This window comes from Macaca nemestrina, chromosome 8 (genome assembly GCF_043159975.1).
Source record: "Macaca nemestrina isolate mMacNem1 chromosome 8, mMacNem.hap1, whole genome shotgun sequence".
In the NCBI taxonomy this organism is placed as follows: Eukaryota; Metazoa; Chordata; class Mammalia; order Primates; family Cercopithecidae; genus Macaca; species Macaca nemestrina.
In genome coordinates this window covers 135,770,196-135,791,463 of record NC_092132.1, presented here as the reverse complement: position 1 = coordinate 135,791,463, position 21,268 = coordinate 135,770,196, and the positions used below count along the sequence as shown (strand labels likewise).

General features: G+C 40.2%; 1 protein-coding gene across 17 annotated transcripts in view; it reads right to left on the bottom strand.

Moving 5' to 3' along the window:
- Positions 1-21,268, bottom strand: part of LOC105482130 (pleckstrin and Sec7 domain containing 3) — a 710,412-nt gene that overhangs the window by 274,882 nt on the left and 414,262 nt on the right. For 14 of the 17 annotated variants that reach the window (XM_071068564.1, XM_071068551.1, XM_071068554.1 and 11 more), the window contains one exon: positions 27-221. In XM_071068564.1, coding sequence (XP_070924665.1) covers positions 27-221 — 195 coding nt within the window. Of the gene's footprint in view, positions 1-26; positions 222-4,003; positions 4,284-19,159; positions 19,178-21,268 lie in introns of those variants that run through there. The other 3 variants (XM_071068558.1, XM_071068562.1, XM_011742094.3) reach the window with 3 other exon arrangements.

Sequence of the window (21,268 nt, the reverse complement as noted above, 5' to 3'; positions counted from 1 at the left end):
GATTTCAGCAATGGGTCAGAACGTACTTCTTGCCAAGGTGTTTTGCAACATCTGATCTTTTGAATCTGTCCAGATGGTAAAGGCGTTTGGCCAACCTTTTCGCTGCTTCCACATTGCTGCTGGTACCATTACTGAGATTTCCTGGGGTCTCCTTTTCCAAAATTTCAGTGCTCCCCATTTCGGAATGAGCTTCTAGCCGTGTTGTTTTCACCCCAGCATTGCTATGATAATTGATAGAGAAAATAATAGATATTTCTTACATGGCAAAAAGGAAAATATCTGATGAAATATTGATAGTTTCTTTTAGTTTGGCTACACTATCTTAGATGAGATCATTTTATGTTTAAATATTCATAAAAGTAGTTTCAGTTACCATGTTTTTAAGAACTAAAGAAAAGATTGCCTAAATCTTAGGCAAGCAGTTCCCAAACGTTTTGGTCTCTAGACCTTTACATTCTTAGAAGGATTCCATAGAGCTTCCCCTAATGTGGGTTATACCTACAGATATTTACCATAGTAGTAATGAAAATATAAACATTTTTAACTCACTTAAAAATAAATCTGTTATATATAACAAATATTATAAAGATACAACTATGTTTTCCAAAAGAACATAAAATTTAGTGACACAAATCACAGTGTTTCACCGTTGTCTTTAAACACAAATTTCTTTAATGGTTGGCTTACTAGAGGACAGTTTTTTGGTTGAAGCACACTGAGAAAATCTGCCCTCACTCATCTTTCGTTAAAAAAAAGAAATATGTTAATATCCTTTTCAGATAACTGTGGATATTCTTTTTTGATGTAACACCAAAATGAGATAAGTGGTAGTTTCTCAAAGGATATTCTTACTTGCAATATGGAATCTAAATTTGTGTCAATTAACTTTTTGTACTCTTATATTAAAATCTATCTTATACCTTGAATGGATCTTTTAACCAACACAAGATTTTATAACACACACAATTGTTATCTGCAAAACATGTGTTGACACATTTCATTATATAACCTTAAAAAAAAAATCACATTCACTAATGTCACGATTAATGAAAAGTCTAAATATTGGGAAGCTGCCAAACCTTCAGTGGCAGATACAAGTTTTCCAAAATTACAACGTTGGTTCCAAAGCTCAAATGTAATCATTTGCTAAAAATATTATCAGCCGTTTTCCTTAAAGTAATAGACTTACTCCATTTTCAAGAAAATGTTTGCCAATAACCATAGTTTGCCATTCTCTCAAGGAAAAATGACATTTAATTAAAAAAGTGACTATTTTTTAACCTCAACTTAAATGACAGATGAATATCTTTCCCGGAGACTATCAGGAACAGAAGTGCTTTATTCCCATTTCATCACACACATAATTAAAAAGACATGAACTCAAGCATTGAAATGAAATAAACAAACTGTACTGGTTTCATTAAGGATTGTTTTTAAAAGGTGAAACTGGCCTTTAATTTCATTTTGAGCACATGACAGTGGAGAATACAATGACTGGAAGAGTCTGGTGCCACTGCCTGAAATTCTGCTAAACCCCCACTGCTGTTTTTGTACCATACGATATCAATGCAGTGAAAAAGAAAAATAATGTTGTAGTAATTAGTGTACCATAATTTTGATCTCACAAACCTACTGAAGGAAGAAAGCTCCACAGGCAACATGTTGCGATAGGGCTTAAAGACTACAGCCTGTGGTCAGCTATAGATGGTTCCCATGTATTTGTAACACTGAAACTAATGAGGATACATTAATTTCCAAATCTTTATCTTAACTTGGAAGTAAGACATGCTCATGATAAAATGTGCTTAAACGGCCTTCGAACACACTTACCACAGATGCTAAACCAAGGGCGGTCAGAATTTTTCCATAATGGACCAAATCATAAATATCGTAGACTTGCAGGCCACATGTGGCCCCTGTCATACATGCTGCTTTGCTGTTGTTGTTTTGTCACAACCTTAAAAAACCTAAGAGCCATTCCAGGCTGGGCAGAACTGGGCCCATGGATGGGAGTTTATCTGCCCTTGCTCTATCCCATAGTTCTTTAACTTGGCTTGCACTAAGCAGAATAACCATTTACTGTCTAAACCAGGACACTCTAAAGGGGAAACATGCTATTACAATCGTTACAAAATAAAGAAAGCATTATCAATTTAAAAAAGTAGTACTGCTAATGGGCATTTTTTCTTTTGGGGTGATGAAAGCATTCTTAAGACAGTGGTAATGACTCAACAACTCTGAATATGCCCAAACCACCGGATTTTATACTTTAATATAGTAAGTGATATAGTATTTCAATGATCTCAAAGGTGTTATGTTTTTAAAAATCTGAATCTAAAAAATAAGTTGTAAACTTATATCACTGAATGACAAAAACCATTGTAGCAAAAATAAATGCATTTCTAAGCAGAACTGCTCTATCTTGCCACTTATTCTACCGCATTTACAAGTTCCCTTTTCCCACTGCTCTACCTAGGAAGCGCTGGCCTTATGCTTCAAGGTCACTGAGAAAGCAGCCAGGGCTCCTGGACAACCAGCTGGTGTAACAAGTAACTGCAGAGTCTCATACTCCCTTCAACCACCACAGGATTAGAAGGAGTTAACTGTCCCTAGCAACTCTTCTCCAAGCACACTTTATCGGCAAGCACCCGACTTCCTGCCCTTGAAATGAAGCTCTAAGAATAGGGAAAAGAGAGAGAGTCTTTTAGAGTCAACTGTGTAAAATCGTCAATGACACAATCCCAGATGACACCATGGGAGAAGCTGGGAATACAAAGCTAGGTCTACCAAACCCATGCCGACTTATTTCACCATAGCTATTAGTGGTAACAGTTCACTTATTAAAACTCTAAGTCAAATACCCAACCACAGTCAATATCAATGGCAGAACAGCAGACAATCACTGGAACTGACCCAAGAAAACTAAGATGATTGGTAACCCTCAACACCCTGAACAGTTTCCCAACAGACACACCCACCAGTTAAATTAAACTGCTTCATTATGATAAAATCTCCATGAAAATGCATTTTTAAATGCATGATTTTTTTCATCCCACATCTTCCATTACAGACTTAACATTACATGGCTGGGTGTGCTGGCTCAAACCTGTAATCCCTGCACATTGGGAAGTCAAGGCAGGAGGACTGCTTTAGCCCAGCAGTTTGAGACCAGCCTGGACAACACAGTGAGACCCCCCGAACTACGACGTAAAAAATTTTTTTAAAAAGAGACTTAACACTACCATTCAGTTTTGTGAAATCTATCCCATCAGGAAATTGAATAATCATTATCGACAGTATAACCCATGAGAAAACTCATAGTAGAAATTTCTTCATGGTTACTTTGTGTTTTCCCACACAAGTGAAAGAAATGTAAAATATTTATTCCGAGGACTATGTTAATTACAATCAAGTACTTTTTATAATTACACACAAAACAAAACCCTTGGAGTTGTGTTTCCATGCGTGCTGTTCCTATCATGTAGTAAAAACAAATGTCAAAGAAAGGATTTTCTTCTTAATTAAACCACTACTTACTGCTCACTTCCCAGGGAAAATTCATGGCATTTATTTAATCAGTCTGTGCAAACAATGTACTTATACCACATATATAATACTGGCCCAATTTTGTTCAAATGCAAGTTCTCATTCTAATGATAACACATTTTAAAAATTTACTGCTCAAAATCATTCCATTCCTCATGTTACTCATCCTCCATATTTGCCCCTTTTCTACTATGCTGCCCAGTCCAGGTGATTTCACCTAATTTTCTTCACATTCACCAAAACGATATAATTGCAATATCTGTGTGTGTCAGACTTTCTGGATCTTCTTCAAAAAGGCTTCAGTAAAAGGAGAAAATAAAGAACAAAGGATAAATATCCCTGTCCCTAGATGGCTTCATTCTATCCTTTTCACAACTTAGGAGATTATTTGAACAAGAACCGAAATTGCACCTTTTAAATCAGAAAGCTTGACAATACGATGGCAATACAAACTTACCAGCAACCATACAGACACCAAGAAGAGCCCATCACAACCCCTGGGGTGAGCCTGGACCATCCTTCCTCTCTGAAGCCCCGTCCAGTATTCTTCAGCTCCCAAGTTCAGTGTTTGCCGAGCCTCACAGCCTTCCAAGAACCTGACTCCCTGTGAGGTCACACTGCTATGACCTCACATTCTCAGCTGAGTGTTCATTGTTGGGGTTTTTGTAATGTTTTTGCAGTTCTAATAAAAACAGGAGCCAGAACACAAGGGCCACTGTCTATCAAGAACATAAGAAACAGTGAGCCCAGTCTCGCTCACACTTGATAAAGCCGACTCAGCGATCCCTCTCAGAGGGGATAACACCCCATTTTGTTTCCTTGAATACACAAGACACGGCAGCTCTAGTCTGCTGAGCATGAGATGCTTTCTGCAGTTTGGATTTTCTCTTTTCTATAGTTCAGTATTACTTTTCCCTATTTTTCTTGATCAAATCACTTTACAACCTAGTAAGATAAATCCCTACCAGTCACTTAAATGTGTAAGAGACTTCCCAAACGCTTCTCCCTGTGTTCCAGAAAATGCTTTCCTGGGCCCTTTACTTCTGACCTCCGAGTGAACATGGTAATATTCTCTCATCAAAACACTCCATCATCAAATGAAGGACCAGATCATTGAGTCTGATCACCAGGCCTTCTCACAACCTTTTGAATCATACTAAGATTGGCAGGTTTTCCAAATAAAAATAGGGTACCCAATTAAATTTGAATTTCACATCAAAAAACAGTGTCTACTATAAGTATGTCCCAAATACTGCACGGAACATACTTATACTAAAATATTATTCATCATTTATCTGAAATTCAAGTTTAACTAGGCATCTTATATTTTATCTGGCAAAACTTCCTGAAATGTTTTTTTTCTAAACTTTATTTAAAGAATTTCAATAATGGTGTTCCATGATTGTCAACTGGTAGCTTATTCACAATCAGAATCCTTCTCGATTTTTTCACTTGTTTGTGATTTTGTTCCTACTATTTTTCTACAGTTTTTGAAGAATCAGTAGATTATAGGCAACAGTTTTATCAAGACTTTGTTGCCTATAATCTACTGATTCTTCTCTAACGTCCTCTAAATATAAAAAAACAAACAAACACCCTCTTCTGTGTTTTCATCCTTCTCTCTTGACCTGCATGGTACCACCAATGTGATAATGTGGCCACTTTACACAAATCCTACACAAGAACCATATTCTGTAGCATATCCTAAGGCCCTTTTCCCAAGCTGACCCCAATTTCTCTTTTTGACTTGCCCTCTACTATTTCCCTCCTACTTGAGCCACACAAATACAAGCTGTTGTTACGTATGTTGTTCCTTTTGCCATTTTTTTTTTTTTTTTTTTTTTTTTTTTTTTTGAGAGAGAGTCGCGTTCTATCACCCAGGCTAGAGTGCACTGGCGCGGTCTCAGCTCACTGCAACCTCCGCCTCCCAGATTCAAGCAATTCTCCCAGCCTCAATCTCCCGAGTAGCTGGGATTACAGGCGTCTGCCACCACATCCAGCTAATTTTTGTATTTTTGTAGAGACGGGGTTTCACCATGTTGGCCAGACTGGTCTTGAATTCCTGACCTCAGGTGATCCACCTGCCTTGTCCTCCCAAAGTGCTGGGATTACAGGCGTGAGCCAGTGCACCCGACCTCCCTTTGCCACTCTCATTACCCCCAACCCCACCATCCCAAATTCTGTGAACTCTTAGCGCTACCATTTAAAAATCTCATCGCTTTCACCTACCACTGTCTTGAATTCCAGTTCAAATCCTCAACACAAAGGGCAGCTGAAGGTACTCAACAGCTATCTGCTAAGAGAATGCAAGAACCCAGCCATCTGCCATATCTACTTCTTCCATGGTCTTCCATGCTATGCTATCAGTAATGGTATGTGGCACTAATTTTCCAATTCACTGTAGCTAATCCTGGAAAGTTCTGGAATATAATTGACATCAGTAGTATACTATTGCCTGTATAAAACAATATACTCAATAGTATACTGTTTTACTGTCAGTTTTTCCCAGAACTTTAATAAACAGTATACTATTGCCCATTTCATACAGGCAATAGTATACTTTGAATTTAAATTTTAAAATTCTTTAAATTTTTATGTAATTGTGGCAATAAAACTAGAACCAAAAAACAAGTTAGGCTAAGGTGTCAGAGCTCCCTGCACCACCCTGTATTTACAAAGTGTACCCCGAGTGTTATACATAGAAAATAATAACAGCCACCTAGTCGAGTTGACTTTTATACGTAAGTTAGGCAAAGGCAAGTTAGAAGAATCTCAAGGAGAAGAAATGACTTCAGCTGCAAGTGGAATAAAAGGACGAGGGGGAACAACATGACCCCTTTGCCATTCTTCAGGCTGATGACACGGAAACACAGAGGACTGGAACCAACAGACAAGAGGGCCAGTACAAACGCGCAGCTCTCAGGGCTGAAAGTCAAGACTAAGTATACCATAAGCAAAAATTAAGGAAAACCCTAAATCCTAAATTATCTCTGAAAAGTGAAAGGAAAATCATTTTGGCCATCATTATCTATGGCATTTATTTCCTAGGCACTGTGGAGAGGGCACATCATCTAATTCTCAAAGAAACGTAAATGAGAAGTTACTCAGAACAGCCATAGCACCTGCCGTGGTGCCATAAACCTAATAGGTTATCAATGGTTAGACACTATGTGGCAGACTCTGGGCTGCTTCCTAGGGATTGAATTGTCAATCTTATGAAACAGGCAATAGTATAAGCCATTTTACAGATGGGAAAACTGAGGCAAGGAGCTGGACATGGTGAGACTCCAATGCTATACTACTTTTACAAGCTTTACTACTATCCATTTTGCTCCTACCAGTCATCTCCTGGTATGTCTGTCTTCATTGATTCAACGAATACGTATTTAATTCCCTACAATGTGCCAGATATTTTAGGTGCTTGGTAGACTACAGTAAGCAAAACAGAATTAAAAACTTCTACCCTGGGTGGGGAGGGGAGCTAAAAATAAATAATTATAATAAGTAAACTCTACATATTAGAAGATGACGTTTGCTCTGGAAAAAAAAATAGAGCAAATAGAGAAGAGGAACCCTAAATTGGGGATGAGGATGGAAACATTTTTCTACAAAGTGGTCATGGGAGGCCTCATGGAGAAGACACGAGTTGATGAAGACGTAAAGGAGATTAGCCTTGGCACTATGATAAAATAACAGCATTCCAGGCCCAGAGGCTGGAGCATATTAGATGTGTGAGAGCAAGCAAGAACGCCAGCGTGGCTGGGGCAGAGGCAGTGAACAGAGAATACCCATAGAGCAATGGGCTTGTGGTGTGGAGGTTCCCACATTTCCTCCATTCAGAGTCTTTAATGTGTAAGTTTCTTATGACGCTCCAAGGCCAAAGGAAATATATTCCATTTAGTAACAGAATAATAGTGTACAAGTACTTATTAAGTTTGGACCCAACAATTTAGTCATTTGAAAAAATACACATACGTTGAAAGAAATATTATTTTTATTATTAAATAACCACGATCGCTTACTGATGGATGTGTGTACCTCTGGGCCATATGACTCCCTAAATCTCCGATCACACTGGACACTGCCACTCATTTTCTCATAGCACTTAATTTTTATCACAATGACTGGTGAAAATCCAGCTGAAAGCTATGTCATCAGAAGGAATATAGCACAATCTGATGTTGACACTGAACCAGTCATTCACATGGTGTTTGACAGATGATGAGAAGAGCTGTGTTTCCCTTGAAATTTTAGATATCCTAAGAAACACCTGTGAGCTCACTGCAATGCCCTAGGACACCTCTGCAGAGTTTGGGAATGACTTTGTGGTTCAAAGGCCTTGTGGGCCACTACGGAGACTGGGGTTTTTGCTCCGAGTGAAATGGTTAATACTGAAGGGTTCTGAGTGAAGATCTAAGATTAATTTATATTTTTAAAGGGTCACTCTAAGTATTGCTTTGAAAATAGACTGGAGGAGTGCCAGCAGGGTGACCAGTCAAGGGGTACCACGTGTGTCAGGGAGAAGCTAGCTTGGGCGGGAGCAGGGGCTGTAGGTCCTGGAGGACCTGCCGACTAGTCCTTTGGGAGGCTGAGAGAAAAGTAGTTAAGTTTTAGGCCTCAGCAACTTCAAGGGTGGGGTTACCATCGACCAAGTTACGAAAGACCAAAGTTAGCACACGTTGTGAGAAAAAGAAGTTAGATTTTTGATGTGTTCACCTTTAGATATCCATTAGCTATCCACGTAGGATGTGAGGACACGTGGAGATTTCAGCAAAGACACGTGCCAGGGTGCACTGCAGGCAATTCTCAGTCGCTGGCCTGCGGTGGGCCCTGGCATTCTTCTGTTTAAGGACCAAGATGATCTTAATGCACTGTCAGAGCTTTGAGTTACCCATCTAACACACGGGAAGTCACTACAGATCTAAAGAAGGGAATAATAATCAGGCCTGGGTATTGGTAAAATCAGTTTTGCTTGCAGTGTGGAGGGAAAACTGCAGGGAGACAAAACTGAAGACAGAAAAACCAACTACAAAAGGTATCCGAATAGTACGGTCAAGAGACGAGAAACCAAACTGCGAGTCTTTGTGAATATGAACGAAAAGCCTGCTCTGAAAGCTATTTAGAAGGTAAAATGGAAGAACAGGGTGAGTGGCTTAAGACGTGCACGGAGCTGTGTTCAGAGAGTGGGTGCAAGACTAATCCTGGTGGAAGGCGATGCCACCAAACAGGAGAATGAACACAAGAGGAAGAAGAGGGAATGGGTAACAGTGTGTGCACATGGAAAGAAACGAGCACTTGTGGAAGACCAGGAGTTTGGTTCAAACGAACGGTAGGTACAAGGTGCCCACAGGTTAACCAGGCAGAGCTGTCTGGTAGCAAGAACAACCATCCCCTATCTGCAAGAATTCAGTAGAGGTGAAGTAGTCACCTTTACGTTGGTGAAGGGAATCACCTGGGAGAGGCTAGAGTTTGCTCAGTATGACCAAAAAGCACCAAAGTGTGCCAAAGAAATATGTCTAACAGCAGTGTATTCATTTGAATTCGACCACAGCAGAAGAATCCGGGGGTCTCTCTTCATTCGTTAAAGAAAGTCTACCTGCGAGTGTTCAGTTTGCCAGCAAGTAATGATGATTAATTTAGAAGATGCCAAAAGCACTCATCTGCTGGAGAACTCCAGTTAGACCGCCCAAGTTCCAATACTGGCTCCTGTGGTCACCAGCTGTGGGACGTTAGGTACGTAAGGTCATTATTCTCTGTAAACCTTAAGGTTTTTAGCTATAAAACACATAATAGTATCATATTTACAAGCTGTTATGAAGATCAGATGAGAAGATTCATGTACGATGCTTGGCATGTAAGATGTCTGGCACACAGTAAACAATAAACGCCTGCTCCTGTCACCAGATGCGTCTTCGTCACCACCACCACCACCAGCATCATTCAGGTTATGATGATGACATGAGATCATACATGACAGCACTTTATTAAATATAAATCTCCATACAAATGTTAGTTAGCGCCCACTAGGAATACTTCAGGACAAATGCCTCAAATGAACCTGTTTTCAACATTTACATAGAATACATTCCCTGGAAGGGACAGCCTCTGATGATTTAAGACTTTTTATAAAGGAAACACACAAAACCTCATTGTTGTTACTCCTAACAGCTATTTCTCTGTTCAGCACAGAAGACAAAATTCAGTCTTCACCAATAAAAAATTTTAGTAAAGCATCACATAAAGATTCTGCCCCCGGCCCACCCACAGCATACCTTTCAAGTCTCACTCCTTTTTCTCAGTCTTGCCTTCAGTATTCCAGCAGAGGGCACCACGTGCAAGGCAGTGCCATGGAAACTGACCCAAACTCACTGTATGAGTGGGGAGTCTGCATTCACTCCTGAGGCACTGGCTTCCAACATAACAACTGTACTTTTCGCCCATGAAGGGGTTCAAACGTTTCTAGGGGCATGATGTGGGTTTTCACTTTCTGTTGTTTTAGTTTTTTTTTCTTCTTCTTCCCTATACTAAGTTGTTGCTCTCTTGTGGGATAGCTCTCACATGAGAATGTGGTATGTGCAATATTATCAAGTGAAGGTTAATAAACCCATATTATAACCATTTCAAATGAATAATTTGCAAAGAAACTTACTAGATATCCAGCTTTAGAAATAAAAGTTTTAAAAATGATGCAAACACATGTGTATGCTCATTATTTGCAAACAAGCTTCTTTGTGCAAAGTAGGATCAGTGAGCCCCAATTCCCGTGGACAAGAAAGGAAGAGTGACTCACTTACTTACAGTCTGACCGACTCATTTCTCTGGAGTGTTCTTAAGATGCCATCGGACATTCTCTTCTGTCCGCATTTTTGTCAGGTTGAATTAGTATCAGTGTATATGCACTAGACATCGGAAGCTGGGCAGCAAAAGAAGATACAAAGCAGCTGGCAGAAGGTGGTCCGGGACTGGCCAGGGAAGGAATGCAGGACCTTTGACTAACTTAACTGGCAATAGATAAGAAGTAGACACTCCTTATGTGGATAAGAACTACAATTTTCATATCTTAAACAGTTTGTTTAGTGTTTATGTTAAACAACTGGGTAACTATACCACTAGTCCTTAGAATACTCGCTTCCTGTCTAGCATACAGGTAAAATACACTTACAAATATGAATTTAGTTTGATCAAATACTCTCCTTTCTTGATTAGGTAATAAATGCTACAATTTAGCCAGGGGACATGAGAGAAGTTCTGGCCTCCCATTGCTCCCACTCCCTTTTCTCTTCTAACTCTTCCATCTTCTGGGATACAAGAGGCTGAACAAATATTTTCTATGGTTATATTATGTCCAAATTTTACCATCTCTATGGGTACATTCTACCCTTTCTTCAAATTCATTTTTTGGGGGGGAGTGGGGGCGGGTGGGGGGGATAGAGTCTCACTCTGTTGCCCAGGCTGGAGTGCAGTGGCGTGATCTCGGCTCACTGCAACCCACCTCCAGGGTTCAAGCGATCCTCCTGCCTCAGACTCCTGAGTAGTTGGGATTACAGGTGCGCACCACCACACCTGGCTGATTTTTTTTTGTATTTTTAGTAGAGATGGGGTTTCACCATGTTGGCCAGGTTGGTCTTGAACTCCTGGCTTCAAGTGATCCATCCACCTCGGCCTCCCAAAGTGCTGGGATTACAAGAGGGAGCCACTGCACCCAGTCCCTTCAAATTCTTACGACACTTTTTCCACTGTCCTATAGCACAGGCATTGCTATGTTTCTCTTTGGCGTGCTTGGAACTGCGTATCTGTTCTGCAGTGTCCCTCTCCTGCTGACACACTCACTGAAGACATGGCCATACAGTCGCACCTCGCACATAACTTCTGCTTTCTTTCCATGCACACTACAAGCAGTTTCTACAACAGCAGCCTGACAACATACCCTCTCTACACTGAGTTTCCCCTAAGTGCTACCTACTACAACTACACTGAAAGCTGCTCTATGCGACTTAGGGAAGGTTTTCTTGGATTCACTTCATTTTGTGTGCAATTTTAAAAAGGAAAAAAATTAGCACCCTGGCAAGAATACAAGCAGTAAGACCCTTCCCTTAGGAAATAAAATTCTATCTCTTGTCACTTCCTGCTTTCATCTCTTTAAAATATTCCAGCTCCTCTGAATACAGATCCAAGGAGTCATCTTCATCTGTGGCTATGGGATTAAGAGGGGACTTTTCTACTCTACTACCCAATATGAATGAATTAGTAATAATATCAATATTTTGTCTTAACGTATTTTTATGAAGAATTCCCAAATGTTTACTCTGCTTCATACACTATGTTAAGCACTTTATATTAACTCAGTTAATGCCCTTGACCCTATGATAGGTACTTCTATCATTCCCATCTTACAGAAAAGGAAACTGAGGTACGGTACAGTTAAATAACTTTCCCATGACCATCCTGCCAGTAGGAGGTAAAGCTGGGACTGGAGCTCAGCACAGGCGGTTGCAGTTGTGCGTTCAGGCTCTTAACTAATATGCTATGTGGTTTTCTACGCTATATTACTATAGGTTATCCTGCATGCATAACTTTTGTGTATATAGGAACAAACACTTCTACTTTTTAGAGGACATCTGTATGATTATATGTGTTTACTATGGTTGCATAATTAAGTATACACAACCAAGCCTGCACAAATTTTCTCTCCAATTATTTATTAAAACACCGACTATGTGCCAGCACATTTCTAAGTACTAGGGGTGCAGCCTTGCCCTTGTGGACTTTTACCTTCTAATAAGAGAGAGAAACAACAAAATACAGGAAAAGTTTTCCCTCCGTTCCTACCTTGCACCCTCCCACAAATATCTGAATATGTTACAACTCACACACCGTTCCAGGTAAGTATTAGGTGTAATAAAGCATCAACAGACAGAAGTCCTTGCTTTCATGGAGTTTACATTCCAACAGTGACATTCGTAAGTGCCTCGGAGACAAATATAACCAGGTATGCAAGAGGGGAAGGAGAGGTTGCTGTTTTATTCACAGCACTCAGAAAGAACCACGTGAGTAGAAAATAGAAGTAAGGATGTGACTTTGCAAAGTATCTTCAGATCATTTCAAACAAATGCAGGCCTGGGCAGGATGGCGTTTGTAAGTTTAAGGGACAGCCCCGAGGAGCCTCCATGGCTGGACAGGAGTGAGCAAGGGGAAGAGGAGTTAAAGAGGTCCCAAGGAAGGCCTGAATTCACTTGCAATTTCAAAGTAGTCAATCACTCGGAAGCTTCAAAATTAACTGCCAATTCTCCAACATCCACGATCGGAGAAGGTGCAATTTACAAACGGTTATTAGTATCATATATATACTTTAGACACAAGTTAGCTTCCAAAGTTCGTGGGCTGTTTCTCAGTTCCTCCTCTAATTCTGCAGTACCTCTCCACGACCATCCCATCATCGAAGGGTCCAGACTCCATCAGTCACCTAATTCATCCTGTAGGTCACGGATTCAGAGTATCCTCTCCCCAGCACTGTGTCCCGAGGGCTAGTCTGTGATTTTTCTCTGAATCCATATCTTAATGAAATTTCTATCGCAGCACCTTGGACAATGGCTAGGATTTAACATATGCTTAGTACAACTGTCCTAAATCAAATTGCAGGAAGCTTAAAGGAAAAGTCAAATGGCTGTGTACTCGTCTCAATGCAGCTATCAACGTGAGTGGAAGATGCCCAAGAGCAATAATTCAAATGCTTTCTTTCATGAATCTGTATACAAAGCTGAATGTTTCTGAGTTGTGTTGTAAGTAATTACCATATTATGGAATCTAGAGACTCTGATCAGTGGAAATCATCTGCCAATGAGCTCTCTTTAAGTTGCAGATCTTTTTTTTTTTTTTTTTTTTTTTTGAGACGGAGTCTCGCTCTGTCGCCCAGGCTGGAGTGCAGTGGCCGGATCTCAGCTCACTGCAAGCTCCGCTTCCCGGGTTTACGCCATTCTCCTGCCTCAGCCTCCCGAGTAGCTGGGACTACAGGCGCCCGCCACCTCGCCCGGCTAGTTTTTTGTATTTTTAGTAGAGACGGGGTTTCACCGTGTTAGCCAGGATGGTCTCGATCTCCTGACCTTGTGATCCACCCATCTCAGCCTCCCAAAGTGCTGGGATTACAGGCTTGAGCCACCGCGCCCGGCCAGTTGCAGATCTTTTAATGGTTATCCCTTATTGTTCCCAAATGGGGAGCAACTTCAAAAAGTGGCAAAAATCAAAGTGGACAGAACGCAGGGGTGAAGAGGGGAAGGTCTTCAGCTCTTAATATCTAACCTAAGAAAACTAAAACCATGATTACTAAATAGATGATATGCATTAGGTTTTTTTGTTTCTGTTTCTGATTTTTTTGAGACTGAGTCTCACTCTGTTGCCTAGGCTGGACTGCAGTGGCATGATCTCGGCTCACTGCAAACTTCACCTCCCGGGTTCAAGCGATTCTCCCACGTCAGCCTCCCTCGCACAGCTGGGACCACAGGCACCCGCCACCACGCTTCACTAATTTTTTTTAGTAGAGAAGGGGTTTTGCCATGTTGGCCAGTCTGGTCTCGAACTCCTGACCTCCGGTGATCCACCCGCCTCGGCCTCCCAAAATGCTTGGATTACAGACGTGAGCCACTGCGTCCGGCCTACATTAGCTTTTTGAAAGAAAAGTATCATGGTCAGTTTCGAAGCTTTGCATGCGCCTAGGCATTACTTTCAAACTAGTTTTTCCTTCTCTTCATTTATTATATTGTAAAATAGTTACCACACTTTTAGGGAGCTATACATGATCTTACTTTGCCCTTTGATTTCACACTAGCACCTCCTAAAACCAAGCTACCTGTAAGGCGAGGAGGGTGAGCCCTGTGTTCTTTAATGTGAATTAGACGTTATCTGCCTTCTACCTCGATCTCAAAGTGTTTGGTGTTTTAAGACTGAAATCATGGCGCTTTGGAGGTAAAAAGTTTAGTGACATAAGCTGGAACAGATTCAGTTATTGGGCACAAGACAGGACAACCTGCTCTGCAAATAAGCTGAGAATTAAAGAGACCCAATAGACAGCAAATTTAGTGAATAATGTCCTCTCCCCCGCTGCCCCCAAAAAAGGAAAGAAAGAATGAAGAGTCTTTAAAATCAGATGGGAAGAAAAGCATTGCATTTTCTGGCTTTCTAAAGTGTGACAAGGCCTTTACATTTATTATCTTATATTAGTGACAGTCAGAACCTCCCAGCAGACTGATAGAGTAAATTTTAAAAAGGAATCCCCTGGACAGATGAATGGGGGCAGAGGGGTCGGGCATCCCGGTCAGGGCTCACAGGTAAACAAGCAGAATTCAGGGCATGTCAGCCTGTTACATCAAAGACCCTTCAAGTGCTCCAGAGGAATTGTGGAGTAAGCTGGACAAGCACCTACCTCTAGGCCACAAGGACTTTAGAAAGCGAGCTGCAGTGAACTGAGATCACACCACTGCGCTCTAGCTGGGGCGACAGAGCGAGACTCAGTCTCAAAAAAAAAAAAAAAAAAAGATAAAAGCAGAGAAAAGAAAGCGAGCTGCAGAACTTCCCAGCAACAGACCACCTAACGACTGTTCACATGAAAACAACTGGTGCCCAGAGACAGAACTCATGACTCCAAATCCAACACTTTTTGTCCACTGCACCATTGTCTAGAGCAGAGATGACAAGGGAAATAGCTGTTGACAAAGCTGGCCTTCCCAGAGGATAGGTTTGGTCAACAAATACACCTTGACAAGTATTTTTCAAGCCAACTAAAAAAGACAGAGTCTAAAGGAGAGGACAAAGTGAGAGGCAGCACAAACCAGCTTGAAGCACCAAAAAGAATCCTTCGGAACCAGATCATGAGCCTTCCTATGAAGGGAGGGGATGAGGCCAGAAGCAGCCAGAGATGCTACTCAATAGAAACAAAAAAAGTCCTCCCCAAACTCTTCCCCTGAAACTTTCAAGAGGGATAAGGCAAAAGTGCTGTTTTTGGCAAAACTATGTAAATACAAATTCATATCATATTTCATTAGTTCCTAGACACACTTTTTTCATATTTCAAAGTCTTTAGAATTTTTTTTTTTTTTTTTTTTGTTATAGATGGAGTTTCACTCTATCACCAAGGCCAGAGTGCAATGGCCTGATCTCGGCTCACTGCAACCTCCGCCTCCCGGGTTCAAGCGATTTTCCTACCTCAGCCTGCTGAGTAGCTGGGATTACAGCTATCCGCCACGACCCCAGGCTAATTTTTGTAATTCCAGTAGAGACGGGGTTTCACCATGTTGGCCAGGACGGTCTCGATCTCCTGACCTCGTGATCGACCCACCTCGGCCTCCCAAAGTACTGGGATTACAGGCATGAGCCACCGCGCCCGGCCAGAATGGTTTTCTTTTGCATCAACCAGTGTGAACCCCGGCAGCCAGGTGGCTATCGGATGTTTATTACCTGTGCACAATGCAAAATTATACTGTTGGTTTAATCTTGATTTAACTGATGTTTACAGTGTCTTCAAAAAGATCACGCTATAAAAGATACTGAGACAAAAGTATTATTTATGTAGACAAGCACTGAGAACATGCCAAATTAATTTTTATGTAAACATCTGTAAGTTTAAGAATTACTAGAAACTGCAAGAAAATGCTTGTGCTATAGTTAATTGCTGGCATTTTTTCCCTTTTTTTTTTTTTTTTTGGTTTTGTATTTAATGCCTTCATTTTCTCCAAGTGAGATGGCATATTCTTTTCTGATAGTACCAGAAAATACATAAAAAGATACTTTTAAATATGTAGAATATAAAATATAATAAATTAAGATACTGACTTATCTCCCAATCAATAGTATCTTAGATTCAAAAAGTTCTATGCTGTTTGTTTTCACTACTACTGTCATCCCTTGGTATCTGTGGGGTACTGGTTCCAGGACCTTCCCACACCAATACCAAAATCCACGGATGTTCAAGTCCCTGATATAAACTGGCACTTCATAATTAAATGTAACCTATATACACCCTCCCATATACTTTAAGTCGTCTCTACGCTACTTTTAATAACTAGACAATGTAAATGCTAAGTTGATAATTGTTATGCTGTATTGTTTAGGGAATAATGACAAGAAAAAAATATGTACATCCTAAGTATAGATGCAACTATTTTTTTTTAAAGTATTATCGATTTCCAGTTGGTGGAATCTGCCAATGTGAAACCCACAAATAAAAAGATCTGGCTGTATCCAGCTGCCTTAAACTTCAGTGACATTTCATTTTGGTTTTATCTCTTTTGAGATAGCATCTTGCTCTATCACCCAGGCTGCAGTGCAGTCGTGGAACTGTAGCTCACTACAGCCTCAGCCTCCTGGGCACAGGTAATCCTCCCTCTTCAGCCTCCTAAGTAGCTGGGACCACAGGCATGAGTCACAATGCCCAGCTCATTTTTACAATTTGTGTAGAGACGGGGACTCCTTATGTTGCCCAAGCTAGTCTCGAACTTCTGGATTTAAGCAGTTGGGGATTTAAGCAGCCTCCCCAAATGCTGAGATTACAGGCGTGAAGCCACTGTACCCAGCCTAACGTTCAATTTTTTAAAACAAGATTTTCTTCTGTTTCTTTTCATTTATAGGTCATGACATTCAAACAATGATGGCATAAAAGTTTTTGTTGTTCTCTTCCTTCTGTTTTGGGCAAAACAAGTTATTTTGAAATTCTTTTGACATTTAATTCTAAAGGTTTATGGCCAATTCTTCAAGCAAGAACATTCAAAAAGTTACAGAAATTATCTCTATTCAATGCCTTTTAAAATGCTATTTTTCAATGTAGCCAAATGAGAATATTTTAAAGCACTGCTATTGTGAGTGCAGTAAGAACACTTTTGAGATCATTATTAGAATTTTACTTCTCCATTTTCCAAAACACATAATACCAAGTTCCAAAAAGTTGCACCTTGAGATAGGTAACTATTCCTTATGAAAAAAAAATACAAGTTGCATGAAATTTGCGTGAATTAGTTAAGACCAGTGTCTATAATCAATGCCAAACAAAATTAAAAGCTGCTGAGTTTTTCCTAACAAAACTGAATAATATTGTTTCTCATTTGTGACCAGTTTCTGTGGAAATGAACAATATTCTAGCTAATTCAAACACTGTTACAGATAATATTAAATAGTCATGTCATTTTAATTCCAAAACTTTGACCCCCACCACACACACACACACACACAACAATAACAAAGCTTCAATTCCAGGGCGCACTTAAACTTCTATACCCATGGCTTCAAATAATAATTTTGATTTTGAGAATTAATCTAGCCCCTCACTTCAAATGTTTTATTTCGAGAAGGGAACACCGACACGCATACACACACACACACAGTTGCTTAGAGGACAACCTCCATCCTAAGAAAAAGTAAGACTGGCAAGGAATCGAGTTCTTTAACTTCTACGCCCCCAACTGCAGAGTCACATGCACATTAGTACCTGTAGTAAAGACAATAAAGGCATTAAAGTCCTTCAGGAAAAAAAAAAAGTTTCTTTGTTTCACTACCTTGATAATTTTTTGTTTACTTCCTATTTACTTTCTATCTATTCTACATGCAACACACTCTTTGTGAAACAGGCATTCCAACTTTTGCTAAGCTATTAGATTTACACAATAAGGTTTTTTTCTACCACAGAAACTTTGGTTGAGAAGGGGCCATGGGAAGGTCTTGTACATGCTACAAAAAGAAATATTCTAAGAAGTACGATGCATAGCCCTAAATAAAGTCTGTCCTGTGTCCTGTCCAGTTCTGCAAAGGACATCATTCAGGCATCACTTGATAGCAGATCCAATCTGTGTTGTTCCTCTAGTAGTAGTACAGTCCATCCCCTGGAGTGTGTTCCAAGTACCCCCCTTCGCCACCCTGTAAGCTGGACAAACATACTCTTAAGAGCAATACTCCACCTGGTGCAATAATAAAGTACAATCATCCTCAAATTCAAATCTTAAAATGGCAAGAGTCTGTGACCCGGGTGTGATGTCCTGGGTCAAGCCGTCCCTCCTACACCAGTATCTCCCTAGTGAAAGTCTCTGCCTCCTGACCTTAATGACCTAAGCTATCAGTGTGAACCACTAAGCAATACCCAACTATCTGCTGCAAGAAGCTGTGTATCAGAGATGAACCCAGAAAACAGCTTGCACTCCCATTTTATGACTTTCAGAGAACACTGACATTTCAGAATGAAATTCATCATGAAAAAGTAATATGCTGACCTCCCTAGTATATTAACCCCACGCACATCTCATCTTCTCAAATAAAAAAATATGTCAGGTGACCAGGTTCAGATTAAAGTTTACAGTGCAAGAGTATTTGCTTAACGGTGCTTCTCGTAGGTCCTGGCACTACTTCATTCCCATCTAGCGTATGTGCTGACTCCAAAAACAGCAAGCCAATCCAATCAATCAGCTCTTGAAGTTTCCATTTAAGCTCCATTCTTTAATTTTATTTCTAAGGTATATAATAAATAATATTAATCTGGTTTTATAAAGGAGGAGGAAAAGGGAGAACGGAGAGAGAGAGAGAAAAAAACCTTATCACTTCAATAGCTAGAAAAGCATACCTGAAGCCAAAATAGACCTACCAGTCTGGAACCTCCCCTCAGGGGATACACTGCTTTCTTCGGAGTCTGTAGAAAACAGAATGCACTTTGGCACCATTCTTTAAGTTCACTTTAAAATTTCTCCTTCAACTATAGTCAAGTCATCTAGACAGTCTTAGTTTTACATTGTGAATTCCTATCAGTGGAACTAGGGCTGATAAAATAAAAACTAAACTTACTTTAAATCAGTTAAAAGATCTTTACCCTAGCCACTCAAAATAAGAACGAAGTACAAGTTAAGTGGCAATAACAGCAAAGGTGTGAATTCTCCCCTACCCTTTAACTCACTAGAGGTATGAAAAGTCCTGTCCTGTTGATGATCAAATCGGCTTCTGGGCCCTGTCACAAGAGATCCTGAATTCCACAACTTATCACTGAATTCTGCAATATCACCAGCAAGATGACGTTTCTACACCTTGTCACACAGTATTGTCACATGCTAGTCACTCCATAGTAACTAGAATACTTGCAGAAGTAACTCTCAACGATACCATTTAAAACTTGCCTAAGTTTGTGGGAAAATGAGGATGTCATACCGCCTCTCTCCCCTTACAATTACACACGGTGCTATATCTTAAACACATACACATACACACACACACCCCAATCCATGTTCACAAGTGTTTCCTAATACTCTGATAAGGTGGGCTAGAAAGCACTATAAACTTACTGGAGAAAAAGTGAGGTCAGGCATGGTAGCTCAAGCCTGTAATCCCTGCACTTTGGGTGGCTGAGGCAGGAGGATTATTCAAGCCTAGGAGTTCGAGATCAGCCTGGACAACACAGTGAGACCTTGTCTAAATAAAACAAATTTCCAGGCATATCAGTACATGTCTGTAGCACTGGCTACTTGGGAGGCTGAGGCGGGAGGAACACGTGAACCCAGGACTTTGAGGCTACAATCAGCTATGATCATGCCACTACACTCTAGCCTGGGTGACAGAACATGACCCCGTCTCTAAAAAATAAATAACTTTTTATAAGTGAGACCCAGGCTACGTAACTTTTCCAAAGACATAAAGCTATTTGGATATGAAGTTAGAATTAACCACATGTATCTGCCTTCAGTCCTAGAGTACTTTCCACCGTCAACATTCCACTGCCCTGATATAGACCTTAAATACAGTTGAAAGGAAGGCAACATGGCAAAGAGAAAAGAAATTATAAATTTGGAGGCTCAAGCAGACCAACGTTCAGGTCTCAGCTCCAAATTACGTCACCTTTCTCACCCTTCGTTTCCTCATCTGTAAATAATGAGGATCAGAACACCTGCCTTACAGGGTTACTATAGGATTAGACAAAATTGGTAGCTCAAAAATACGTATTAGTCTTCAGATGTTTAAGACTTTAATCGTTTCTGCTTCTTAGAATTCTTGATTTTACAAAATAGAAATAAAAAAAATTAAACTCTACCCAATTTCCAGAATAAATTGAGGGGTCATCTATCACTGGCTAAGGCATACATCTTATTATCTACGGTAAATGCTACAAAGAAATGTGTAGTGTTTGGGGGAAGCAGTGAATAAAAAGAGAGACCAAGATGGCTTTCTTCAATACCTGACTGCAATATAGGTAACTAGAAGAGTCAAGTTAAATCCCTAGGCAGAGTATCAGTAATACACAGTACTTCAGCCAGCATGCCAGGGCATACACTAGTCCATCGAGCATCACCCTTTTAGTCAAGTATTTGAACAAACAACAGGACAAGAATTGCCTTCTTTCCTTAAGTCCCCCGCAAACAGTATTCTATAAAACTCTAGTGTGCTCCAGGCTCTGAAAAAATCAGAGCTATAAAAAAATACACACATACAATGTTTTAACTTTCTAGCACTTCTCAGATTTATTTGACTATGAATCATTTTGTACCTCAATAGAATTTGAAAAACCCTGCCTTTCTGCAATACTATACTAAGTGCAGACCCTCAAACTTATGTGTGTATTGGAACTACCTGGGAAATTGTTACAGAGGCAACTTTTCCAGTCCCATCTCAGACCTAAAGTTTGAGAATCCAAAAGTTAGTTATATTTTGAAAAGCATCCTAAGTGCTACACAAATTTAGAAAACGACTGCACCAGGTTTTAGAGCTGTCA